The 21,204-nt window shown below is 46.5% G+C and overlaps 1 protein-coding gene across 1 annotated transcript in view; it reads right to left on the bottom strand.

Moving 5' to 3' along the window:
- The window catches only part of LOC135911200 (endothelin-converting enzyme 1-like), a 115,414-nt gene that overhangs the window by 32,741 nt on the left and 61,469 nt on the right, over window positions 1-21,204 (bottom strand). The window contains exons 6-8 of the mRNA XM_070538405.1: window positions 5,455-5,843; window positions 4,521-4,681; window positions 2,265-2,473 (exon numbers count right to left, since the gene is read on the bottom strand). Coding sequence (XP_070394506.1) covers window positions 2,265-2,473; window positions 4,521-4,681; window positions 5,455-5,843 — 759 coding nt within the window. The remainder of the gene's footprint in view (window positions 1-2,264; window positions 2,474-4,520; window positions 4,682-5,454; window positions 5,844-21,204) is intronic.

Genomic DNA, 21,204 nt, shown 5'->3' with positions numbered 1-21,204 from the left:
CTGCGGAAGTCATTGTGTGCATGATGTAGCCCAGAAGAACACCAAAACACGTAAATTCTCCATAAATGCTGTTGATTAGGTTTTTCCAAGGGGTCCCTCGCCAGGCCACATAGCAAACTTTGGCTGTACGCTGAAAGTTGGTGCGTGAATTTTAGGGAGCGTTCTAGCACAAGAAATTTTTTCAAAATGGTTCATTAACAGCGGAAATAGCAATCTTTCAGTGTTGCCAGTCCGTGATCTCTGGAAGCGAGTGTTACACCCAACATCTCTCCACTTACCCCCGTCTAACGTCCGCAAGCGAAATTCCATCCCTGCGTTCTCCCATAGCGGAGCTGGAGGATAGCGTGACGCGTACGTAGCGGAGGCCCCGCCTTCTTTCTCTCGCGTTCTTTTTCTTTTTTGTATTGCACAGCACACGTTTGTTGACGGTCTCTCTCCCGCGCTCTTGCGTTTTCCTCGTTTCGCGCAGCGCGTGATTTTGAGGCCTGTGAATGAGAACACCTGACTAGCGGTATAAGGCAGTGCTATATACACGAACACTGAGGCAGAAGCAAGCGGGTCACAGAACATAGCCGCGCGCTGCAACACGGTAAAAAATGACTTATTTTCGCTCTCAGCGCGGGACTGCAGGATGTAAGAACAAGCACACGAAACGGAAGTGCATGTCTCTCGCTGCGGTACGAAGCAAAACAAAAACATGCAAGTATTGTGTTTCTACGTTCCATTATTTCTGTAAACATTAATTAATCTATTGAAAAATTAATGAAATTGTGGGGTTTTAAGTGCCAAAGCACGATCTGATTACAAGGCACGTAGGTAGGGGGGGACTCTGAATTAATTTTGACTACTTGGTATTCCTTAACTTGCACCTAAATCTAGGTAGAAGGGTGTTTTTGCATTTCGTTTCCATCTAAGTGCGCCGCCGTGGCCGGGTATTGCTCTTAGAAGCACAACACAAAAGCCACTAAGCAACCACGGCGGGTTGCAACAGGCTAAACGAATAACTCATGTTACCTTGAATAATTCTCGAAGTCACGTATCAGTATGGGTGAGGTCACAGCGCCACCATGTACGTAGGCGCACTTGTGCGATCGACGTCCACTCTCCGGCTGGGAGGGCGGCACCCGAGAGAAGGGCAAACGCCGTTCGGTTTGAAATTTAAATTCTTTCCGTGAAGCGTAGGGATAGTGAACAGACACCATCGTGAGCGCGCCTTGTATGCACTGCGCCTGGCAGCTCAATGTGGCCAGACCTGGTGAGGGTCCTTTAAAACCTACCCACGTGGAGTGATTTTCCGGCGAAAAAGCGGCAGCTGGCCACGCGGCAGCGTCCGCCTGGAGACCGCGGGCCGAAATCCAACTATTCGCCGCCGATCAAGCTGGGCTTGATACTGTCAGCCGGCGGCCAGCCGGCCGCCGGAAGTGGCGAACACAGGCAGCCAGCAAGGACCAATCAGGGCTCGACTACATCCGACTTCCGGCCACCAATATTGGACGTGCGTAACCATAAAATGGTTGTGGCCACTAAATTGGTGCGCATCACGGATAATTACACATCACAGGCTTGCAGATGCGACGGGTATTATGGGAGTTCACGTGCTCACCACAAGGACATTCGCAAAAGGGATTAGGGTGTGGCACGAGATTCAAGCGGCGATTCAAAGTGGCCCTGGCAATAAGTCAACCATGCATGCATCATTACGGCACCTTTATTGACACATGCGATTAGTTTACATAGACGCTGGCTGTTCCAGTGGCCGGTAAACAGCACCACATGCTGTGGTTCACTACGTTTATAGCGAATTGCACTAAACACTGTTTTCTCGTTGCGCAGTCATTCAAAGTAGGCAGCCGTAGCGAGTATTATCATCGCTCTCTTCTCTAACGATCAATGTTGGCAGGTGCATTTCTGTTCGAAGTCGGGCACGGGGTTTCGGCGCAGTCCGCACTCGACCTGGGGTCAGTGCATTCGATTCCAGCAGCGTGGCCGAGAGGAATGGGGGGCATTTGCTGTCCGAAACTTATCAGAAATACCGGCCCTGAGTGTCCGTGACTCCGAAATGTACGTGTCAGCGCAGGTCAGCTTCGATCGAGACAGCGAGGAGAGACGGGCAGTTTGCGATCGTGCGCGGGCCCGTTTGAGGCGTGTGAGCTTATAGGCTTTTGTGCCACTGAACTCGTGCGCTTGCAGTCTATTGTGTGTAAATCGCGTTGATCGACCTGGTCATCTCAACCATTCAGCTCATAAACCCAGATCGAACTCACCGCTGACACGTCGTCGCCGCCGCTTCCCAGGTTGTCGTTGAGAAGACCAACGTACGTTATACGCGCTTGTCGCCTGGCTTGCTGAGACGAGCGCTTCCGGGCCAGCATGCCGAACTCACGAGATAGTGTTAGCACGACGGTGTCCGTTTGTCGACTCGATGAAGGGCTTATGTGAGGGGGTTCAGCACGGCTGCCTGCGAAAATGGAAACTATTGTATGTGTTATCGAGAAGCCCTTTTGTTTAAATACAAACAGCACAGATGTGTCAGACGAGACGTGATCCAAGTGATCAATAACTGTGGGCGAACAAGGAAAGCACCAAAGTGGAACCAACGTTCCGGAAAGGATACTTGCCTCCGTAATCCGCTGTCAGTGGTTTTCTGGTCTAACAATTATATATTTCATTTCGCACTCATCACTACAGCGGTTTCCTTTCACTATATGTGTATACATCATTATTACGCGTTAACAATGTTCGCGGCTCCGCTGTTACAATCATCGCATTACGCGCAACTGACAACTAAGGTGTCGCTCATCGATTTACACTGATGAGCAATACCTTAGCTTATTGCCAAAGCGTCTGATGGCGTCACTTCACACAATACGTACGGAAGCTACGACAATTACCAGAAGTTCATAAAATAGCAGGGTGGAGCGTCCGGGAACTGCATAATTTACGTTATCAGTGACGCCGTAATTGGAGGCCCCGGATTATTTTGACCGTTTAGCGTTATTTTCCGTGCACAGAAAGTACGGTGCAAGCGCGTTCTCATTTTGTGATAGCAATTTTATGGACACTCCAGGTGGATTTCTGTCGTTGCCGTCTGCATCGCCGACGCCAGGATCTTCCTCATAAGGACGAAGTGCGATAACATCATCGCCGTGCGCCGTATGCTGTATATGCGAGTGAAAGCGGCGAGGGTGTGCCGGTCATGCTAGCTCAATCTCGCACACGCAAGGGAGGAAAGCGGGGAGAAGCGCGTGGTCTCCCGTCACGCGCAAGCCACATGGAGGAGGGGGGTCGTTTCACTACTGTGACACCTGCATATGGCACGGCCGCGCGGGCCATGTCTTGAAAGCGATCTGCGATGCGGACACAGTGCGCCGAGTGCTGATAGCTTCGTGTGCGCTGCGTTCTTGCCGCTTAGTTCGCGTTGAAGAGAAAGACAGCACGAAGGTCAATTCGCTCGCTGCTGCTACCACTCTTGCTCACTCCAGCGTTTTGACAGCGAGTGCGCGCTGTCATCGAGTGCGCGCTGTCATCGATTCCTGTTTGCTCGAGCGCGCGTGACACCATGCTCGTTAATTTAGCTGGTATGCCTATGTTTACAAGTTGACACGACCGATAAAGCTACGATCCTTAATTTGTATAGCTCACTACACTTTTGCTATTGCAATCGATGCTTCGACTTTCGGCCGAAACTGTGGCTTTTGTTTCATTCTACTCCAAATCGAATGCAGCAACCACGGTAAAGAATCGTACTTTCGACCTCGTGCATGACAACGCCGCGCCAAGGCACACTGATCCGCCCGCCGGTATAATTATCGTAACTGAACGTGATCTACTACTGAACACACGAGAGGCAGAGACGAGTGATGAACGTGCCAAGAAACGTAAGACAATACGAATATCACAGTTCTGTGCTTATCTGGTTGCTTTGAGCATTCGGGATTTTACAACAGACTCAGAAATTTGAACACGCAGATGTTCCCATGCCTACCATTGCAATTTAATCACACCGACGGAATCTATGCTTTGAATAGAAAACAGGTACCTATGCGCTTAGCAGGCCACTCTAACAGAGTCTTAGCCAATGACCCCGTACACGACGTACTGTCTGATATGTCCACCGACGAACTTAAAATAGGCTCATTGCCTTTTTGTTTAATGAGGGCGTGCAATCAATTTTCTATGTGTCTATTGATTTAGGCCGGCCTAACCCCAGAAAGAGCAACGTATGAATTTTGATTTGCTGAATTTCAGTTCTCAATACTTCGTCTTAAGTGCTTCGAAAATAATACAAAGACCGTAGTAAGGTTTTTGATGTGCTGGAGGAAAGTTTTAGCTGCCAACACTCGGCCCACGAAGTACCAAATAAATAGTTGCCATGATAGTTCATTTTTGCTCAATCCTTTATTCATTTTTTGTAAATATTGTTTCCATGGCCAGAAATACGCGTAAAGGGGTTGTTCTAATTTTCATTGACGCGCAGTGGTGTGTATGGGTTGTTTGCTTAACGCAAAGGCAAAACCAACCTGGCCGAATGTCAACGTGCAAGATGGCCGTCCAGCCGAGGTGAATGGCGGCGAACAGCAGAGTGTGCAGCGCATCCGGTGTACCATTCGCGCGGCCAGGCCATGCAACGCCAGCCTCGGCAAGGGCGCGCCTCACATTCGCCATCTCGTTTCTGTTATCCCTGCAACCGGACACCGAAAATCAATCAATCAATCAATCAATCAATCAATCAATCAATCAATCAATCAATCAATCAATCAATCAATCAATCAATCAATCAATCAATCAATCAATCAATCAATCAATCAATCAATCAATCAAGAAAACAGAAAAAAGTCAAACTAGCAACCGACCAACTAAGAAATCAATGAGTCAATCAAGCAAAATTAATAATTTATTTTAGTAAGACATTAAATACATAAATATTTTTTTCGATATCGAGCACACAAGGATTGTTACCGAAAGCAGAGGAAAGCTTGTTTTTATAGAGAAAAGTAATAACGACATGATGATGAGCGGCGGAAATAGGCAGAGGTGAAGCTACTCGCATGATTGAACAATTGGCTCTTTAGTTTTGAGAAAAAAAAATCGTCAGGCGTGTCAAGAGTAATGCGTTTATTGCATGCGAGAGAGTTCGCCTTTCAAGGTCTCGCTAGTAACCCTGGTCGCCGCAAAGGGGCGCAAGTTGATCGCATCTTTGCGGGCTGGCACTTAATCGCTATGCTGCAAAACGCGGTGCAAGGGATGAACACTTTTAGAGCATATGTATTACCGGTTAAACAATGTATCGCTTTACATGGATTTTAAGGACAAAGGCTCTCTCTGTGTGTCTGTTCTTTTCTTCTTACTTATGTATTTGCGCCTAATTTCGGAGGAACGGTGCAGTGAATCGAAACGCCTAGAAATTCACCGCTGACGCCAAGTGCGGCGACTCATCTCTCCCTGCGCACGCACCTGATCACGACGTCGCAGCTGTGGAAGAAAGCGGCGCCGATCTGCGCAGCCGTCCGTGGGTGCGACAGTGAGGCGCTCGCGGAGCGCGTGAATCGTGACAGCCTGGAGAGCGCGGACTCCAGCACGCTGAGCTGCACGCTGAGTACGTTGTGCTCCGTCCAGCCCGAGCACACGAAGCGCGTAAAGCTGTCGCACGGGTCGGCGGACGTGTTCATGGACTGCAGCAGCCTCTCGGCGTACTGCATGCACGAGTGGCTGCGACACAGTTCGGGCGGCCTCGACTGCGGCGTCAGGAGCATCACGACCGCGACGACGAGGCCCAGGACAAGCACGGTGACCACAACGCGCACCAGAAGATTGAACACCATCTCGCGGAACGATTGTTTGCCCTGTGCACGCGGCAGCCGATGGAGCGAGCGCTTCGCTGAGCAGAGCATCAGCGTAAACGTGAAATATGGGCCCCTATAACGTAAAACTATTCCAATACGTTTCTATTCCAATTTCCTGACGTGAAATTTGCGTAACCACCGACGGAAGCACCGCGCGGTCACCCGCAGGGTTGTCTGAACAGACCAATCAAACGCTCTCCTCGTTCATGGGAGGTCACTTTTGTTTGCTTGAAAAACGAATAACATTGCTTACACTTAACGGCTTGTCGTATCTAATTGGCTGACAAGAGGCGAGGAGAACGCTCAAGTGGAGAGAGACTCACACAGGCAGAGCCAGTGCACTGAAAATCGATACCCGGATGAAGAGGGTGGTGCCTGCGTCTGCCATTGGTTGGCTTTCCCTTGCTTAGCTTGTGGAGGTTGGTCGAAAATCACGGCGGCATGCAACGGAAGGTTAAGAATGACGCTAAAACTGGCCCTTAGCAAAGAAGAGGGAGCAGAATGAGGTAGTAAACATGCCGAAAGAGTTTGAAAACGTCACATGGCCACGCGAGAAGTTTTGTTACACGCAAATACACCCATGCTCTCCGGCAGGTGCGAGTAGCCAGCATCTCAGCGATCGGCGGCAGCCATCTTTTGTTCCTTTCGGAACGGGGCAGCCTGCGGCTACTCCGAAAAAAATTCAGTTTTGTTCGGCATATTAATGCATCTTTATCGCGTACACGTCACTTTGACGCGGCGAGTTCGTGCGGTTTTTTGACGTCGCGTGACAGGCAGGTGAAGTGGGTGCAGCCTGAAATATTTCTACCAATAGCCGAGGGCTAATGGCGTAAAGCGGTCAAATCAGAAATAACCGTTTTTCTTTTTTCTGTCAAATCATGCATAATCAGTGTGTTCACATCATATCAGATGGGTAGGTATTGCGGTTTTCGTGACGTCGCGTGACAGACAGGTGAAGTGGTGGTTGGTCGAAAAAAGTTTTTGACCAAAAGTGGAGGGCTGTTAGCAGAATTGGAATAGAAAAGTTTGGAATAGTTTTACGTTATAGCGCCCATGCATTGCTTGCAAACGGAGTCAGAGAGCACGAAGGCCAAGCAAGGTGATACCAAGGCGGCTTGTGACCGTCTTGATATCTTCCTGCTTGTCCTTCGTATTCTCTGGCGCCTCTCCAAAGCCTTGACAAGCCGACTATACTGACAATATGCCTCTTTCTTGGACGAGTTGCTTGATGTCTGTTGAACCACTGCAGCGCAGTTGAAGCGAACGCAAAGAGCAGAGGAATGAACTCCACGGGCACAGCAAGTACGAAGCGCACCAACTTTTGAAGGCTTTCCATATGACAAAAAGATCCACTGCTTTTGTCAGCGTCAAGTCTATGTGCCTATGTTCAAGCGAGATTCAGTTTTTCGATTCTCTTTGGTATGCTGCACTTCTACGCGTGCAGATTGTTGCATAAGGTGTTCCTGCTCGGCTGAAGAACTCCAGTAAGTCAGTAGTGACTCTATAGCGGCCGTGGCGTCCGCTCCTCTATTCCTTGCGTGCGTTTTGGTTGGTTTTTGCTTAATGATGCCTGTGACGGCGAAAATGCAGGAAACAGGACAAAGTAACATGCGACGGAGGCAGCAGTTACACAGCAGTGAAGGATTATGGTCCTTGTAGAACAAGCAATTAAAAACATGCAAAAACTAGACAAAGAAAAGTAAAAGCTGAGTGAAACAATCTAAAAGCCACATCATCCCATTTACCCCACGCACACGCCCGAGCATTCCAAAGCACCACAGTTCTGGTGGAAAGAGCGATGAAAGGTTTGCTGATACATACGATAACCTGTGGCGCTATTTGCATAGCTTGAAAAAGACTAAATTAGTTAAGCCCAAGAAATGAACTGGGGTTTCTTGAAACCGCAAGGTGGAAAAGAGTTCGACATGGTGACAATCGGTATTGCACATGACATTGTCTCCATTTGCCGACCAGAAATTCAGCTCTTTTATTGACAGACTGACAGGCGTGCTGACGCGCTCCCCTTCACTTTTGCTGCAGGTTCAGTTTCGTTGCAACGGTGGTGCCCTCTATCACGGCTGCTGTGAAAACACATGTCTAAGTAACTAAATAAGTAAGTGGTCCTGATCTCTTTTGAGTGAGGGCAGGCGTTGGTGAACGCCACAGGAGATGTTGAAAGCACGAAAAGGAAAGAAAGTAAGGCTTAGAAAGTAAGCAGAGAAAGAACATAAAACACAGTTTTGTCACAGTCAGTCTGTGAGGCTGTCTGGTTGGTTTTACTCCAGGTTTTCGGCTCGCCTGCCAGTCATTCCCACCATTCTAGCCGGGTCTTCATATATTCTCGGCGCGTGCAGTTCAGTCCTTCCCGGTTAGACCAGTCAGCGCCAGGCTCTCGGCCAGCGGGCACGACCGGGTAACTGCGGGAAGCCTCGGACATTGCGGTAGCACGTGGAGAAGGGCTTCTTCTGGTGCACCGCACAAGCGGCTCGTTGGATCCTCGCCGAATAGTTCGTCGCGGCGTTGGTTTGTGAGGAGAGCGCCAGTGCGGGCTTGAAACAGCAGTGCGCTGCTTCTATCCCCTCGGTATTGCGGTGATGGGCATGATTGCCGCTTGTGGTGGTAATATAGTGCCAGGCTTTGCTTTTTTGCCACTGTCTTGCGCCGCATCGTTTTTTCAGCATCATTGACTTTTTTGATGACTGCCTTGCGCCACTGTGTCTTAGTGGCGGGGTGTTTTGAATTTTGACTGTATTTCATGTCTAGGGACGTGTATTTCCGAATGAAAGCCATCTTTATGTATTTGTGTCTCAGCTGTAGGTACATTCTGCGACTGTAATTTAAATTTGCCATGAATTTGAGTGTGTCGGCGTATTGTAATTTCGACATCGCCTCCCTTGCTTCGTAGGATGACCAGTACACTTCCCCGCTTACTGCTGCGTTTGCAGTGACTATGCTGCCCCCTAGCAGCCAGCGGCCTAGTTCTGTTTGGTGACGCGCCAGGCATTTTATGGTTTCACTGGAGTTGGCCAGCACATCCTCTGCCTATGTTGTTGCTGGTACTGCTACACCCTTCCACACTGTGTGTCCAACAGTGTGTGAGATGTATGAATGCCTGGCGAAGTGCCAGGTGCGGCCGGTGAGGTGATTAGATTATTTTTGGTAATGCGTTTTGATCTGGATGCAGAAAATTTGGTTGATTGATGAGAGTTACGCCGAGGTATTTGTATTCGGATGTTTTTTTGATGAGGTTCTCTTGGAGGGTGAATTCGTCGCCAATGTTACTTGCAGTTATTCCCATCCACAGTGTGTTTTGTCATTGTTGAACCTTAGCTGGTCGTTTCCTGCAACTTGGGAGCAATTGTCGAGCTGGTGTTGGAGGTCAGCTGCTGATTGTGCTAGCAGCACAATATCGTCAGCGAATGGAAGACATGAAATTTGGATGTATATTTCTTGCCTGTCAGTTGCTATCGTGGACAGACGGAGGCCTGGTCCCTCATTTTCTAATGTCTGGAGGAGTCGTATGATGTATATGTTGAATAATGTTGGGGACAGCGGATATCCCTCTTTTAGTCCTGTCTTTTGCTGGACTTTCTTCGATCATAGTTCTTGTACTGTGTGCACTGTGTGCAATCTGTGTTTAGGTTCTTGAGCAGGTCTATGCTTTTACAATTTAGTCCAATGCTCAGTAGTTTTTGTGAAGCCTCGAGTGGGGAACACCGTCATGGGCTCTTTCTGTATCAAGGAAAGCCAGATGTAGCGCTGCCTTTTCCTTATTTTTCATCTCCATAGATTGGGTGAGAGTGAAATTATGGTCACTTTCCCTGCGGCTTGGTCTTAAGCCGTTTTGAGACTGTGAACATGATGTTTCATTCACAGAACGTTTGTAGTCTTCGGCTGAGGATTGCGCTGAACAGCTTTTGTACATTGCTCAGTATAGATATCGGGCGGTAGGAATTTAGTTCAAGTGGTTTTCTACGGCCCTTGTGCATGAGGGTATCTTTTGCATCTTTCCATTGTGTGGGATTTGACTTGAATCAAGGATGCTGTTCAAGTAGTGCTTTAGTCCCTCTCTTGCTTTTGTCTTTAGCTTTTGCTATCCCGGACAATGACAGATGGCGTCACCGTTTTATTGCAATGGAATCGTCGTGCTCTGCGTGTCGTCGCCGCAGAAAGCGCCCAAGTTATTGTGGACGACGCTGGGGGTATGTGATGCCCACAACTGTGTTGTTAAGAGAAAGGGTTAGTCCGGAGACTGCTGTCTAAATACATTCTAAAAGTGAAATCATTTATATTGGCAAGAACTGCACCGAGTTTTATGACATTTTTTTTTATTTATTTATTGGTACCTCAAATACCCCATTTGGGGTTTTAGGTGAGGGGTGGGCGTATTTAGATCATATTTTCAATGAATGCCTTGAACGATGAATGACTGGAGTGGTGTACCGCTTCAGCATGTAGATGATTCCAGTCTTTCGCTGTTTGAACGGAGAATGAGTTAAGATGAGCGGAGGTGCGAGCTGGAGGGGGATAAACAGCCTTTGAATGGCTATGACGGGATGAAGTGCGATGCGCGGGCGTAATGTCGGTTTGATGAAGTAGTGAGTGATAAAATTTGTAAAAGAGGCACAGTCTTGCTGTTTTGCAGCGATGCTCGAGGGTTGGAAGGTTCAGAGATTACTTAAGTTGATTAACGCTGATGTGGTTAGAGTAGTCAGAATAAATGAACCTTGTTACACGATTCTGTATGGATTCTAGGGCTGTTGTCAGGTTAGATTGGTGTGGGTCCCACACTGAGCATGCGTATTCCAGTTTGGGTCGAACGATTGTTAAATGTGTGAGTAGTTTTACTGAGGGCGGAACAAGATGCAGATTATGGCGCAGGTAGCATAGTACACGATTGACATTATTGCTAATGTTGCAAATGTGCGAGGACCAACTGAGGTTATTGGACAAGTTAATGCCTAGGTACTTACAAGAAATCACAACACATATTTCCGAAACGGCGATAATATAATTAGCTGAAATAAACGATTGGCGACGATGGAAAGTAAGTGGCGACGTTTTTTGACATTGAGGGACATTAGCCAATTATTACACGAAATTTCAATGACGTTAAGGTCGGACTGGAGAGCGCGAGAATCAGCGTCGTTAGTAATAGGACGATAGATTACACAATCATCAGCAAATAAACGAATTTTGGAAGAACAACCTATCGGTAAGTCGTTAATGTAAATCAAGAAGAGTAGTGGCCCCAGGACTGTGCCTTGAGGCACGCCGGAGATAACGGGTGATAAATTAGATGAGCATTGGTTAGCGTAAACGAACTGTTGATGTTTAGTGAGAAAGTTGCGTATCTATTGGAGAACACAAGAGTTAAGATTAAGACATGATAGTTTTAGGAAGAGCCGTTCATGAGGAACCTTGTCAAAAGCCTTTTGGAAATCTAGGAAGAGGGCGTCTATGGGTATGTTTTGATCAAGATGCGAGCTGATGTCATTAACGAATAGAGCTAGTTGAGTCTCGCAGGACATGTCTTTCTGAAAACCAGGTTGATTAGAATTAAAGAAATTAGCCGATGTTAGGTAGCTTACAATATGAGAATAAATTATATGCTCCATTAGTTCAGAACAAACACAGATGAGGGAAATTGGATGGTAATTTGGGCCTGATGATGACGGTCCTTTTTGGTACTGGAATTATTTTACCGATTTTCCAGTCTTGCGGTACCATTCCAGATGATAATGATTGCTGAAAGATATGGCATAAAAATACACTAGAGATGATGTGCGCAGTGTTCTTAAGCATTTTGGAATTGATTCCATCGATGCCGACTGAGGATGTTAATTTGAGGGATTCAATTAGCTTGGTGATACCATGTGCTTCGATTGCTATGTCTGGCATCGTTGGGTTGTTGAGGTAAGGACAGTCTTGGAGGTCAGTGTTAAGTTCAGAAGTGAACACGGAAGAGAAGATACCTTATGGTCTGGAACACGGTTATTAATTGTCGTTATCATATAGTAATGATGGTTTACGGTTATTTGGGTTAATGTATTTTCAGAATTGTTTGGGATTGTTTTGCAGCATATTAGGGAGTGTAGTTGAGTAGCAGGTTCGTTTAGTGGTTGCGGCCAAAGCAACCAAGTTCTTTTGACGTAATATTTTTCCCAGGCCGGCGCGGTATTGGAACGCTTGGCTTTACGAAACAACCTTTACTTTTTATTGTTGAGTTGTTTTAATGTGTTCTTGAACCATGGGGACGAAGGCTGCTCTGTTAAAATGATAGTTGGTATGTAAGTCTTAGTGAGGTCGATCATTTTATTTTTAAGAAGCGTCCAGTTGGTGTCTACTGTAAGCTTCGGGAAATCTATAATGTACCAGTTGTAAAACTCGGTTAGTGCATTGTTGATGGTGCTGTAATCACCTTTATCGTAAAGTGTTATTTTCTTTTTTGAGTTTTTGCACTGAGGTAGCTGCCAGGATAATTCTGCATGCAGTACCGAGTGATCACTTAGTTCTGGTAGACGTTTTACAGAAGAAACACTGTCGGGATGGGATGTTAAGATAAGGTTGAGTATGTTAGAGCACTGTTCATTTTTTTCGCGTTGGGGTAGATACTAGCTGCATCAAACGAAAGGTGAGGCATGTGTTCAGAAAAATTACATTCATGGTTATTTTTTAGACAGTGTTAAGGCTGGTTCGGACCATGTTATATCAGGAAAGTTGAAGTCACCTAGGAGAAGTAGTTGCGCATGATTAAATGACTTCGTAACAGTTTGCAGTGCCTCGTGGAAGAGAATAGTGAAGGAAGCATCTGCGTCGGGGGGTCGATAGCATACACCGATAATAGTTTGTAGGTATGAAGAACTGCACAATACGAATACAATTTCTAGAGGTGAAGTGATATTGACAATGGAGCAACAAAGGCTGCGATGAGCAGCTATCAGAACACCTCCTCCGCGTTTGCCTACACGATCCCGCCTAAAAATGTCAAAATCAGGAAGGAAAGAATTAAGGTGGAATTCAGCCACGTTTCTGTTAGTACAAGAAGCTTACAATCAGAAGAATCGATAAAGCTACAGAGTGCTTCGCCTTTCGGCAACAAGCTTCTAATGTTAGTATAAACCAATGATACAGGGATGCTATCTGGTTTTGCGGTAGTGCGTGATGGTAGCTATGAAGTTGATATAGCTCTATTTGTAGTGTTATCACACTTGTAAGTTCTGTTATCCTTGATTAGTTTATCGTACTGAAGTTTGAAAGGTTTCTGTTGCGACTTGCCGAACTCGATTAGTTGTTTACGTGCATGCCGACTGTTAGCTGAGTAGACTTCCGGTATGCTGTAGTTGGACTCTCTAAGTTGTTTAGCATTTGAAATAATACGTTGTTTTACTTTGAAATGTGCTAATTTGATAATTATAGGTCTGTTTCTATTAGAGCCGTATTTTCCAATTCTATGAGCGCGCTCTATATCTAAGGGGTCCAACTTTATATTAAGGCTAGAAGCACACAGTTCCACAATCTTCTCCGATTCTTGCCACGTTTCCTGCTCGGTATCAGATACCCCCAAAACACAAGGTTGGAACGACGAGCCCTATCGACGAGCCCTTGTTGGATTTATGAGAAAAAAAAGTTAAATTATAGTGACTGTTAGTAAAATTTTTATGTAGGCAGTCGACTTTTTTTTAAATTGCGAAAAATCTCTAATTTTCAGAAGATGAAGCTACCATATTTGTAGCAGTCCAAAGTCAGGAAAGGGGCTGACAGATGGAATAGCACACTGTGGTATCGAGGTCGTAAACAAGAATAAAGCGCCTCGGAAAAGCAGGGCAACGTTTCGATAGGAGGACCTATCTTCGGCAAAGGTGGCCTTGTCATTCTCGGCATGTAAGTTTTAAAGGGTTAGTATAGTGACGTCACGTGCGGTTGTTGTCGGTAGCGGCTGGCTGTAAAGGGAGAGATTTCAAAGAGAATGAGCGCTGTCGCCTCACGTCTGTGAGCGTGGTTCCTAAGACGAGGGTACAAGAGCGGGAGAGCGGGAAGGCGGGCAGAAAAGAAAAGAAAGGAAAGGTAAATAAGTACACAGAGAGGGGGAAAACAAGAAAAGAAAATGAAGGGCATGGGAGGGTGTTTGGGAAGTGAGCGGTTAGGGAGCAGTCAGAGGTGTCGTTGGCGGCATGTTTTTGTGGCTTTCCAAGAGCCGGTCCGGCGGTCAGTCCGCGAGCAGCAAAAAAGACACAAAAATACATCAATTGAAAGGATAACGAGTAGCGTAGGAGCAATCTGTCGGGTAATCTTGACGGAGGTAAAATGGCGGCAAGGAGTCTGGGGTGAAATACATGGGGTAACTGGAAGACAGCGGCATGGTCTTTCAAGGAACGTTAGCCCCAGTATCTCAACGTAGGGGTGTTCACGGCGGCACACAAATGCGTTTTGTGCTTTGGTTGATGATATGATAATTTCAGATTTAAGTTACAGCTTTTAAAGATTCAAAGTGGCACGAGCCAAGTTAATTCCCTTCAGGCGTACGCATTTAAACTTGTGTATGACGTATGATTCCGTATGTTGCCTGTCGCGAGGTGAACGGAAATTTGTTTGTAGTATTAGTTATACAGATATAGTATATAGTGTATTTGTAACAGTGCAACTCCGCAATGCAAAAGTGATATCACAGTCTAACCAATTGCATCTAACAGCACACTGAAAGCGGACAATATTGATACACCTTAATTGACTCTGATATACACCACTAATGTGGGAGTAGGATGTCTGCAAAACCCTGATAAACATTGCAACAAATTTACGTAAGAAAAAAAGTCAGTTTCGCCTGACAGCCGCAGTATTGCTTGCGATAGCCATTTACTTGACAGCTATGCAAAGTAAGTTTAGTCGTTCCATCAGCTGCATGAAGTGCGGTACACATTCGCCTACTAATTAAATCAGTCGCGGGTGCATGGGCAAGCACATACACGTCTCATTGGACGACCATGTGCAGTCACATGTCAGAGCGCTGACTTGATGAAGAGTGCCAGCAGCGAGGAGCAAAGTCGTTCTTTCCCTCGCTTCAACGCAAATTAGACGCGCGAGAACGGAGCGCACACGAAGCTATCAGCTATATGCGGTCGCCTACCCTTCGAACCAAGTGCACAATAATTACCTCCAAGATAAGGCGCGCGCGGCTGCGCTCAGCCGCCGCAGCTGAAGTAGAAGAGATGCGCGTTGATGTGCGCCCTCACCATGCCTACTAGCCTGTTCGCATCTCGCCGCTCATACCCTCGCGCGTGAAGAGGCTTCGACGCGCATTTTCCCCTCCTTCCTCCCTTGCGAGCGCAACAAGACATCGCTGCATCGAGATGCATACTTCTCTGTTCTCTCTCGCACAACCGCATGTGGAACGCAACTGCGATGTTGCCGCGCTTGGACTCTACACGGAACACAACGGCGACGCCGACTGCGACGCATAAATTCTCCTCGACTGTCCAAATATTTTAAAATATATCAAGCTTGTCCACTTTGGATATTCTAATGGATCCGCATGACAGGACTGCGCTATTTGTTTTTGGTGTTCGTGTTCAGGTCCTAAATCGAAATGGCACTTCCCACAGTCACTACAATTGAGCTATGTCTCTGAAATGCAACAGCTTTATTAAAGTAATCCCAAAGGCAATTCCGCAAGGCATTTTGGCGTTAACATGCAATTGATTTTGCGATGATGATGATGATGATGATGATGACGACAACGACATGTTGTGGTCCTCTTTTAAACTAGGTCGACCGACGATCACATGACCTACTTGAGTAAATCAGGTATGCTATGCCTGCTTTGCATTATAGTATATTTCTATTGCGACAGCAAATATATGGCTATAGTGCAAGTGAATTTCCGCCGTACTCATCTGCGTCGCCGTCAGCGTGACGCTCCGTATAAAGCCCAAGTGTAATAACATCGTGGCCGTGTGCTGAATGCTATGTGTGCGAGTGAAAGCATGGGACGGTGACCATAAGATGTCGGTACGATCTCACGCGCGTAAGGGAGATAGGCAGGGAGAAAGCGCAGCGACTTCTATCGCACTCGCGACAGCCGGGAAGGGGTGCGTTCTACTCCAGGGTTGGCTGCGTGTGGCGCGCCTGAGCGCGGACACGCTGGCACTATCTTGAAAGCTATTCGCGATGGGGGATAAAGTCAAGCAGTGCCGAGGGCAGGCAGCTTCGTGGGCGATGTGTTCTCGTCTCTTAGTTCGTGTTGAATTCACAGCCAGCAGGAAGGTCAATTCGCTCACTCCTTATGGGTCTCATTGGGCGATTCGCACTCCATTAGGATGAGCTTAGTAGTCTCCGGATTTTTGCTGCACCGTCCACGTGTCTCATCGTGTTGCGAATATTAGCTACAGTACCTTTTGGTCCTTAGGCAACCAGCTCGCGCCTCAATTGTCAAGGCACTTCCCTTTGTAGTGTCGTGCAGATTTTTGCTTCAGATGAGATTGATGAGACCCATGATCACATGAGACACATGATATCATTTCAGCCTCTCTGACTTTCTGCTTGAGGTTCCTTGTTGCTGTGTTGCCCACCCTACAGGCTGCATACTTGCTGGTAAGCGTCCTAGTTCTTTTCCTTCCCTGTGAATCAGTTTTTCCTGTACCGAAACCTCGACACTCTCCCAGCCCATTTACTTTCTTCCATATTCCTCAGCCGTTCTTCGTACTCAATTTTACTGCGAGCTTCCCTCACTTCAAAACTAGTCTAGCCCATATCAACCTGCACAGCTTCAGTTGTAGTCTTCCCGTGAGCGCCCAATGCGAGGCGATCCACTGACCTTTGGTTCCCGTCGAGCCTTGATTGTACCCTGATTTAAAGCAAGCAACCGCACTTCCAAAAGCAAGTGCTAGAGCCATTACACCTTTCCACATAGCTCGGAGCACCTCGTACCTATTGTATCCCCATAGCGTTGTGTGCTTCATTACGGCTACCTTTCTCTTCCCTTCGCTGTTATCGTTTCTTCCTTTGTTTTCATATATATATTGCCTTCGTTCTTCCATATACCAAGGTATTTATATTCTGTTACCCGAAGTATTTCCTTGCCCTGTATCTCCACTGTCTGTTCATTGTTTTCATTGAACACCATAAACCTGATTTCCTAGCACAAAATTTCAAACCTAAATTGTTGCCTTCCTTTCCACAGACATTAACCAGGCGTTGCAAATCACTTTGCTTGTTAGCTAGCAACACAATGTCGCCTGCCTGAAATAAACCTGGGAGGCGCTGCTCTACTACTGTACCCACCTGTTTGTATGAGAGATTAAACCTGATATTACTTCTTTCTAGCGCCCTCTCCATCCTCACCACGCGCATCATAAACAGCAGCGTGGATAAAGGGCCCCCCTGCCTCAGTCCCTTGTTGATAAGAACTTTGTCCTCGCTTCTCATCCCTTCCCACTTAACGCAAACGGCATTCTCTAGGTTAATCTCTCTCAAAAGCTGTATACAATCGTCACCTAAGCCTTCCCCTTCCAGACTATCCTACAATATGTTGCGGTCTACGATGTCAAAGGCTCCTGTAATGTCTAAAGAGGCCACATAAACGGCCTGCTTTCTACTTTTGATATTCCAATACACTGAGTAAGAACAAATAAGTTATCATCTAAACACCTGCCTAGTCTTAAGTCATTCTGAAGTTCTTCTAAAATGCCATTATTCTCTGCCCGTGCCTGAAGCTTTAATTTGATTGCGTGCATTGCTAGCCTGTATATTACCGACGTAATGGTCAACGGTCTATGCGAGTGAATTCTATATTTCTCCCCATTACCTTTGTAAATTAAATTCATTGTACTTTGTAGCCATATGCCTAGTATTCACCTATCTTATAAAGTTTTTTCCACTGCTTTCACAGAGCTTACTTACCTTTTGGTCCTAGCTCATTAATCAGCCTAACGGGAACCTCGTCTAGCCCTATGGCTGTCCGCTTAGGAATTTTCTCTTCCGCTTTCTTCCAGTAAAATTTGCAAGCACCAGCTCCTATTCCAATTGGGTCTCTTTCATGCTCTTTTTTTTCTTCAAATACAACCTCGTCATTGGCTTGGAAAGATTCGGTTGTTATTTTTCGGATGTAATTTAGTACTGCTTCTTCTTCCAGTCTGTTTTCATCTTCGGCTAGGATATGTTTTTGTATTGTTGTTCACTTCCTGCCTAATAGTTTTATGTGGTTCCAAAGTATTCTAGGTGCGGCCTTCTTTTTCTTACGTATTTCTGACAACCAACGTTCACTTTCACCTTTTAATTTAGCTTGCAGCAGTATTTGAACCATACACTTTTTCTCCCAGTATATTTCCCTTTACTAATTACTTCATCCTGCGGCAACTGCGACTTCTTTGCCTGCCTGCGCCCTCGGGATGCTTTCTGTCATTCGACAATCACTTCTCGTATCTCCCTGTTCCACCAGCTTTTCGGTATCTTTTTTCTCTTTCCAACGCACATGCTGTTTCTCCTTCCGTATTTCTGTCATAATTACACTTAGAAGCTCACCATAGTCCCACTGTTTACTTGGCCATTTCCCAAGTTATTTCGCTACTCTAGTGACTATGTTTGCTATTTGTTCAGCGTTCAAATTTGGACTGGCCATTTTGCGTTCCTTGCTGTCTTTCCGAAGTACATATACCATTTTGAAATGATGCGTTATGGGCACTGCCTATGCTGCTATACCCTTCCTCATCAATGACCTTTTCTCTAAGCTTATCATGAATTCCTTCTGTCATCAGACAGTAATAAATGTTTGATTGCCAGTTTTCCACTTCGCACGTGATCTGTCCTTCACACTTAGGCCCTGTATTCTCGATAACGAGGTTATAGTGATCACAAAGTCTAGCATTGACTACCGGTTGTTGTCGGTATAGCCATCTAAATCTTGTATGTGGGCATTCATGTCACCTAATACGACAATTTCAGCACCCTTCCCGAAACCTTTATTATCAGCGTTCATGCATTTCACTAACTCTTTATTCTTTGTGCAATTATTTCCGGTCCACAAATACGTAAAGCCCGGCCAAGTTTTTTTTCCCACTCATTGTACCTGATAACCAAAGTTGCTCTTAACATTTTCAATTTACTCTTTTCCATATGGCTCCCTGATAGATGAGTATTCCGAATCCACCTCCCCTTCTTTCCGGCTTAGTTCTGTTGCACCCTTCCCAAACCTAATTCTCAATAACTGGCGGCTCTTCTGAGTCTCTAAGGTGTGTTTCTGTAACCGCATACACCCCTATTTGTTCTCCTTTTAACTGCTCCTCAATCTCTGCCCACTTTTCCTTTCTTCAGCCGCCCTGCTTGTTTATGTAGCCTATTGCATGGCGAGCTCTGTTTCTTGCTTTCCTCCTTTTTCTGTTATCGACGACGAAGCTCTTCTGAGGTTCCCCTAGGGGACCTCCTTCATTACTACCTACTCTGGCCTGCTAAGCGCCCGTGCAACCCCTAAAAATGCAACAGCGCGACAGGCAAGTCGCCAGACCACTTTTCGTGCCAGCCTGTAATAGAAGTGGATCCCATCTCGTTTCAAACCACCACATCTTCTCACTACCCCTTTTCCCACGACAACCTCGAGACCTTTATCTCGGCTCATTTACCATATTACCTCATTAGTAGCCACTACGGCGTTTTGTACGTGATTGTGACTTACAGGCACCTCCGGCACCGTGCATACCACGATCGGCACCTGAGGGTATAGCTCGCGCAAGTCGTCCACCCCCTTCGCCAAGCGCTAGGCTAGTCCTGTGCCTTTCCTGTTTAGGACGTCATTTTAGCCCGCCTGCTACCATGACAAGTTTGCGCACGAGGGCATTTTCCGCGAGCTTTTCTTTTGCGCGCTCCGTAACAGAATCTAGTGTCCGCTATGGAAATGTCCCTAGCGCCACTCTTTTATCGCATTTCACCCTCTGCACAATTGCTTTGGAGCACCTAGCCAGGTTTGAGCCGCCGGCGATGATCACGCTTTCACACTCTCTTACATCTCCCTACTTCTCTTCGTCCGTTTCCGCGTGATTCGGGCTCGACAAGGGGCATTGTCCCCTGGGCTCCTGCTTTTTCCGCGTGGCGGCCTCAAGGTAGGCGCCGCTCTTTCTAGCTAAGCCTTCATCACGTTGCACGCATTTCACGTACATTGCTGACACTCCCTCTCCCGTCGAGTTGGGGGTCTGTGTTCCATTGTCACGTACATTTTTGTTCCCAATGGCGGCCCTGTTCAGCTTTTCCTCGGCTGCTCCAAGTCTCTTTTCAACTACCTTCCGTGCATCACGCTCCCTATTTAGCTCATTTTTAGCTCTTCCACCTGTTTGGCAAGATCTCCCTGGAAAGCTCCATTTTATGCAGCCTAGTGTCACCAACACAGTGTGTGCCGGTGGATTCGATGCCCTCTCCATTCTCATCCGTCTCCTCATCTGCCTCGAGGGACCCCCCAGGCACTGCCGGCTTTCCCGGCTTTCTCCCCATGTATTCCATGGCTATTTGCAAATACTATAATACTATATCAATGCAGAGCACGTGCCTTTTAGCAAAAACCGATAGGCACAGGGGCAAAATCCTCAAAATGTCGCAAAGCAACTCTTACCACTGTTTCAAAAGCAATCAACGCCGCGGAGACCGAAATGTATAACATGCTCTCGCACGCGCCCAACCACGCGGCCATACTCTCGCTTTCTTACTAAAACACGCACAGCAAAACCACTAGTAGCAAATAGTCATGCCACCTCCAAGCTACCATTTAAAGACTACAAACACTCAACGACAGTGACGCTACTGGTTGAAACAATTGAAGATTTTGCGAGGGCTTTGGATAACATGGGGTAAATTGACCGTATTTGTCTTGACATGTCCAAAGCCTTCGACAGAGTCCCTCATTCAGAGCTTATTGATAAGTTGGTTCACTTGGCATAGACTACAATGTAACACAACGGTTACGTGCATACCTAAAAGGCAGAACTCAGTACGTCGCAATTAATGGCTTCAAATCGGAATTATTAGATGTCACATCGGGTGTTCCACAAGGGTCGGTGTTGGGTCCAGTCTCATTTCTGGTTTATGTTAACGATATTGCGCAATGTATTAACACAGACATAAGGGTGCGACTTTTCGCAGATGATTGCCTCCTTTGTAAACAAATAAACAGCCAGGATGATTCTAAAATTAATAACGAAGCTCTGCAGGTGGTTGAACAGTGGTCTAAAAGCTCAAAAATGAGAATTAACAGAAACAAAACTTTTGTATTTGTTGTCACCAGCAAGACAAAACATGTTGTTGACTTTACCTAGACCCTAGGTTCATTTACATTTGCCGCCGTTGATAGACTTAAATATTTTGGCGTAACTATTTCCATGAA

Source organism: Dermacentor albipictus, chromosome 5 (assembly GCF_038994185.2).
Source record: "Dermacentor albipictus isolate Rhodes 1998 colony chromosome 5, USDA_Dalb.pri_finalv2, whole genome shotgun sequence".
Taxonomy (NCBI): Eukaryota; Metazoa; Arthropoda; class Arachnida; order Ixodida; family Ixodidae; genus Dermacentor; species Dermacentor albipictus.
Note: the sequence above shows the minus strand (reverse complement) of the source record. Positions and strands in the feature narration are given on the sequence as shown.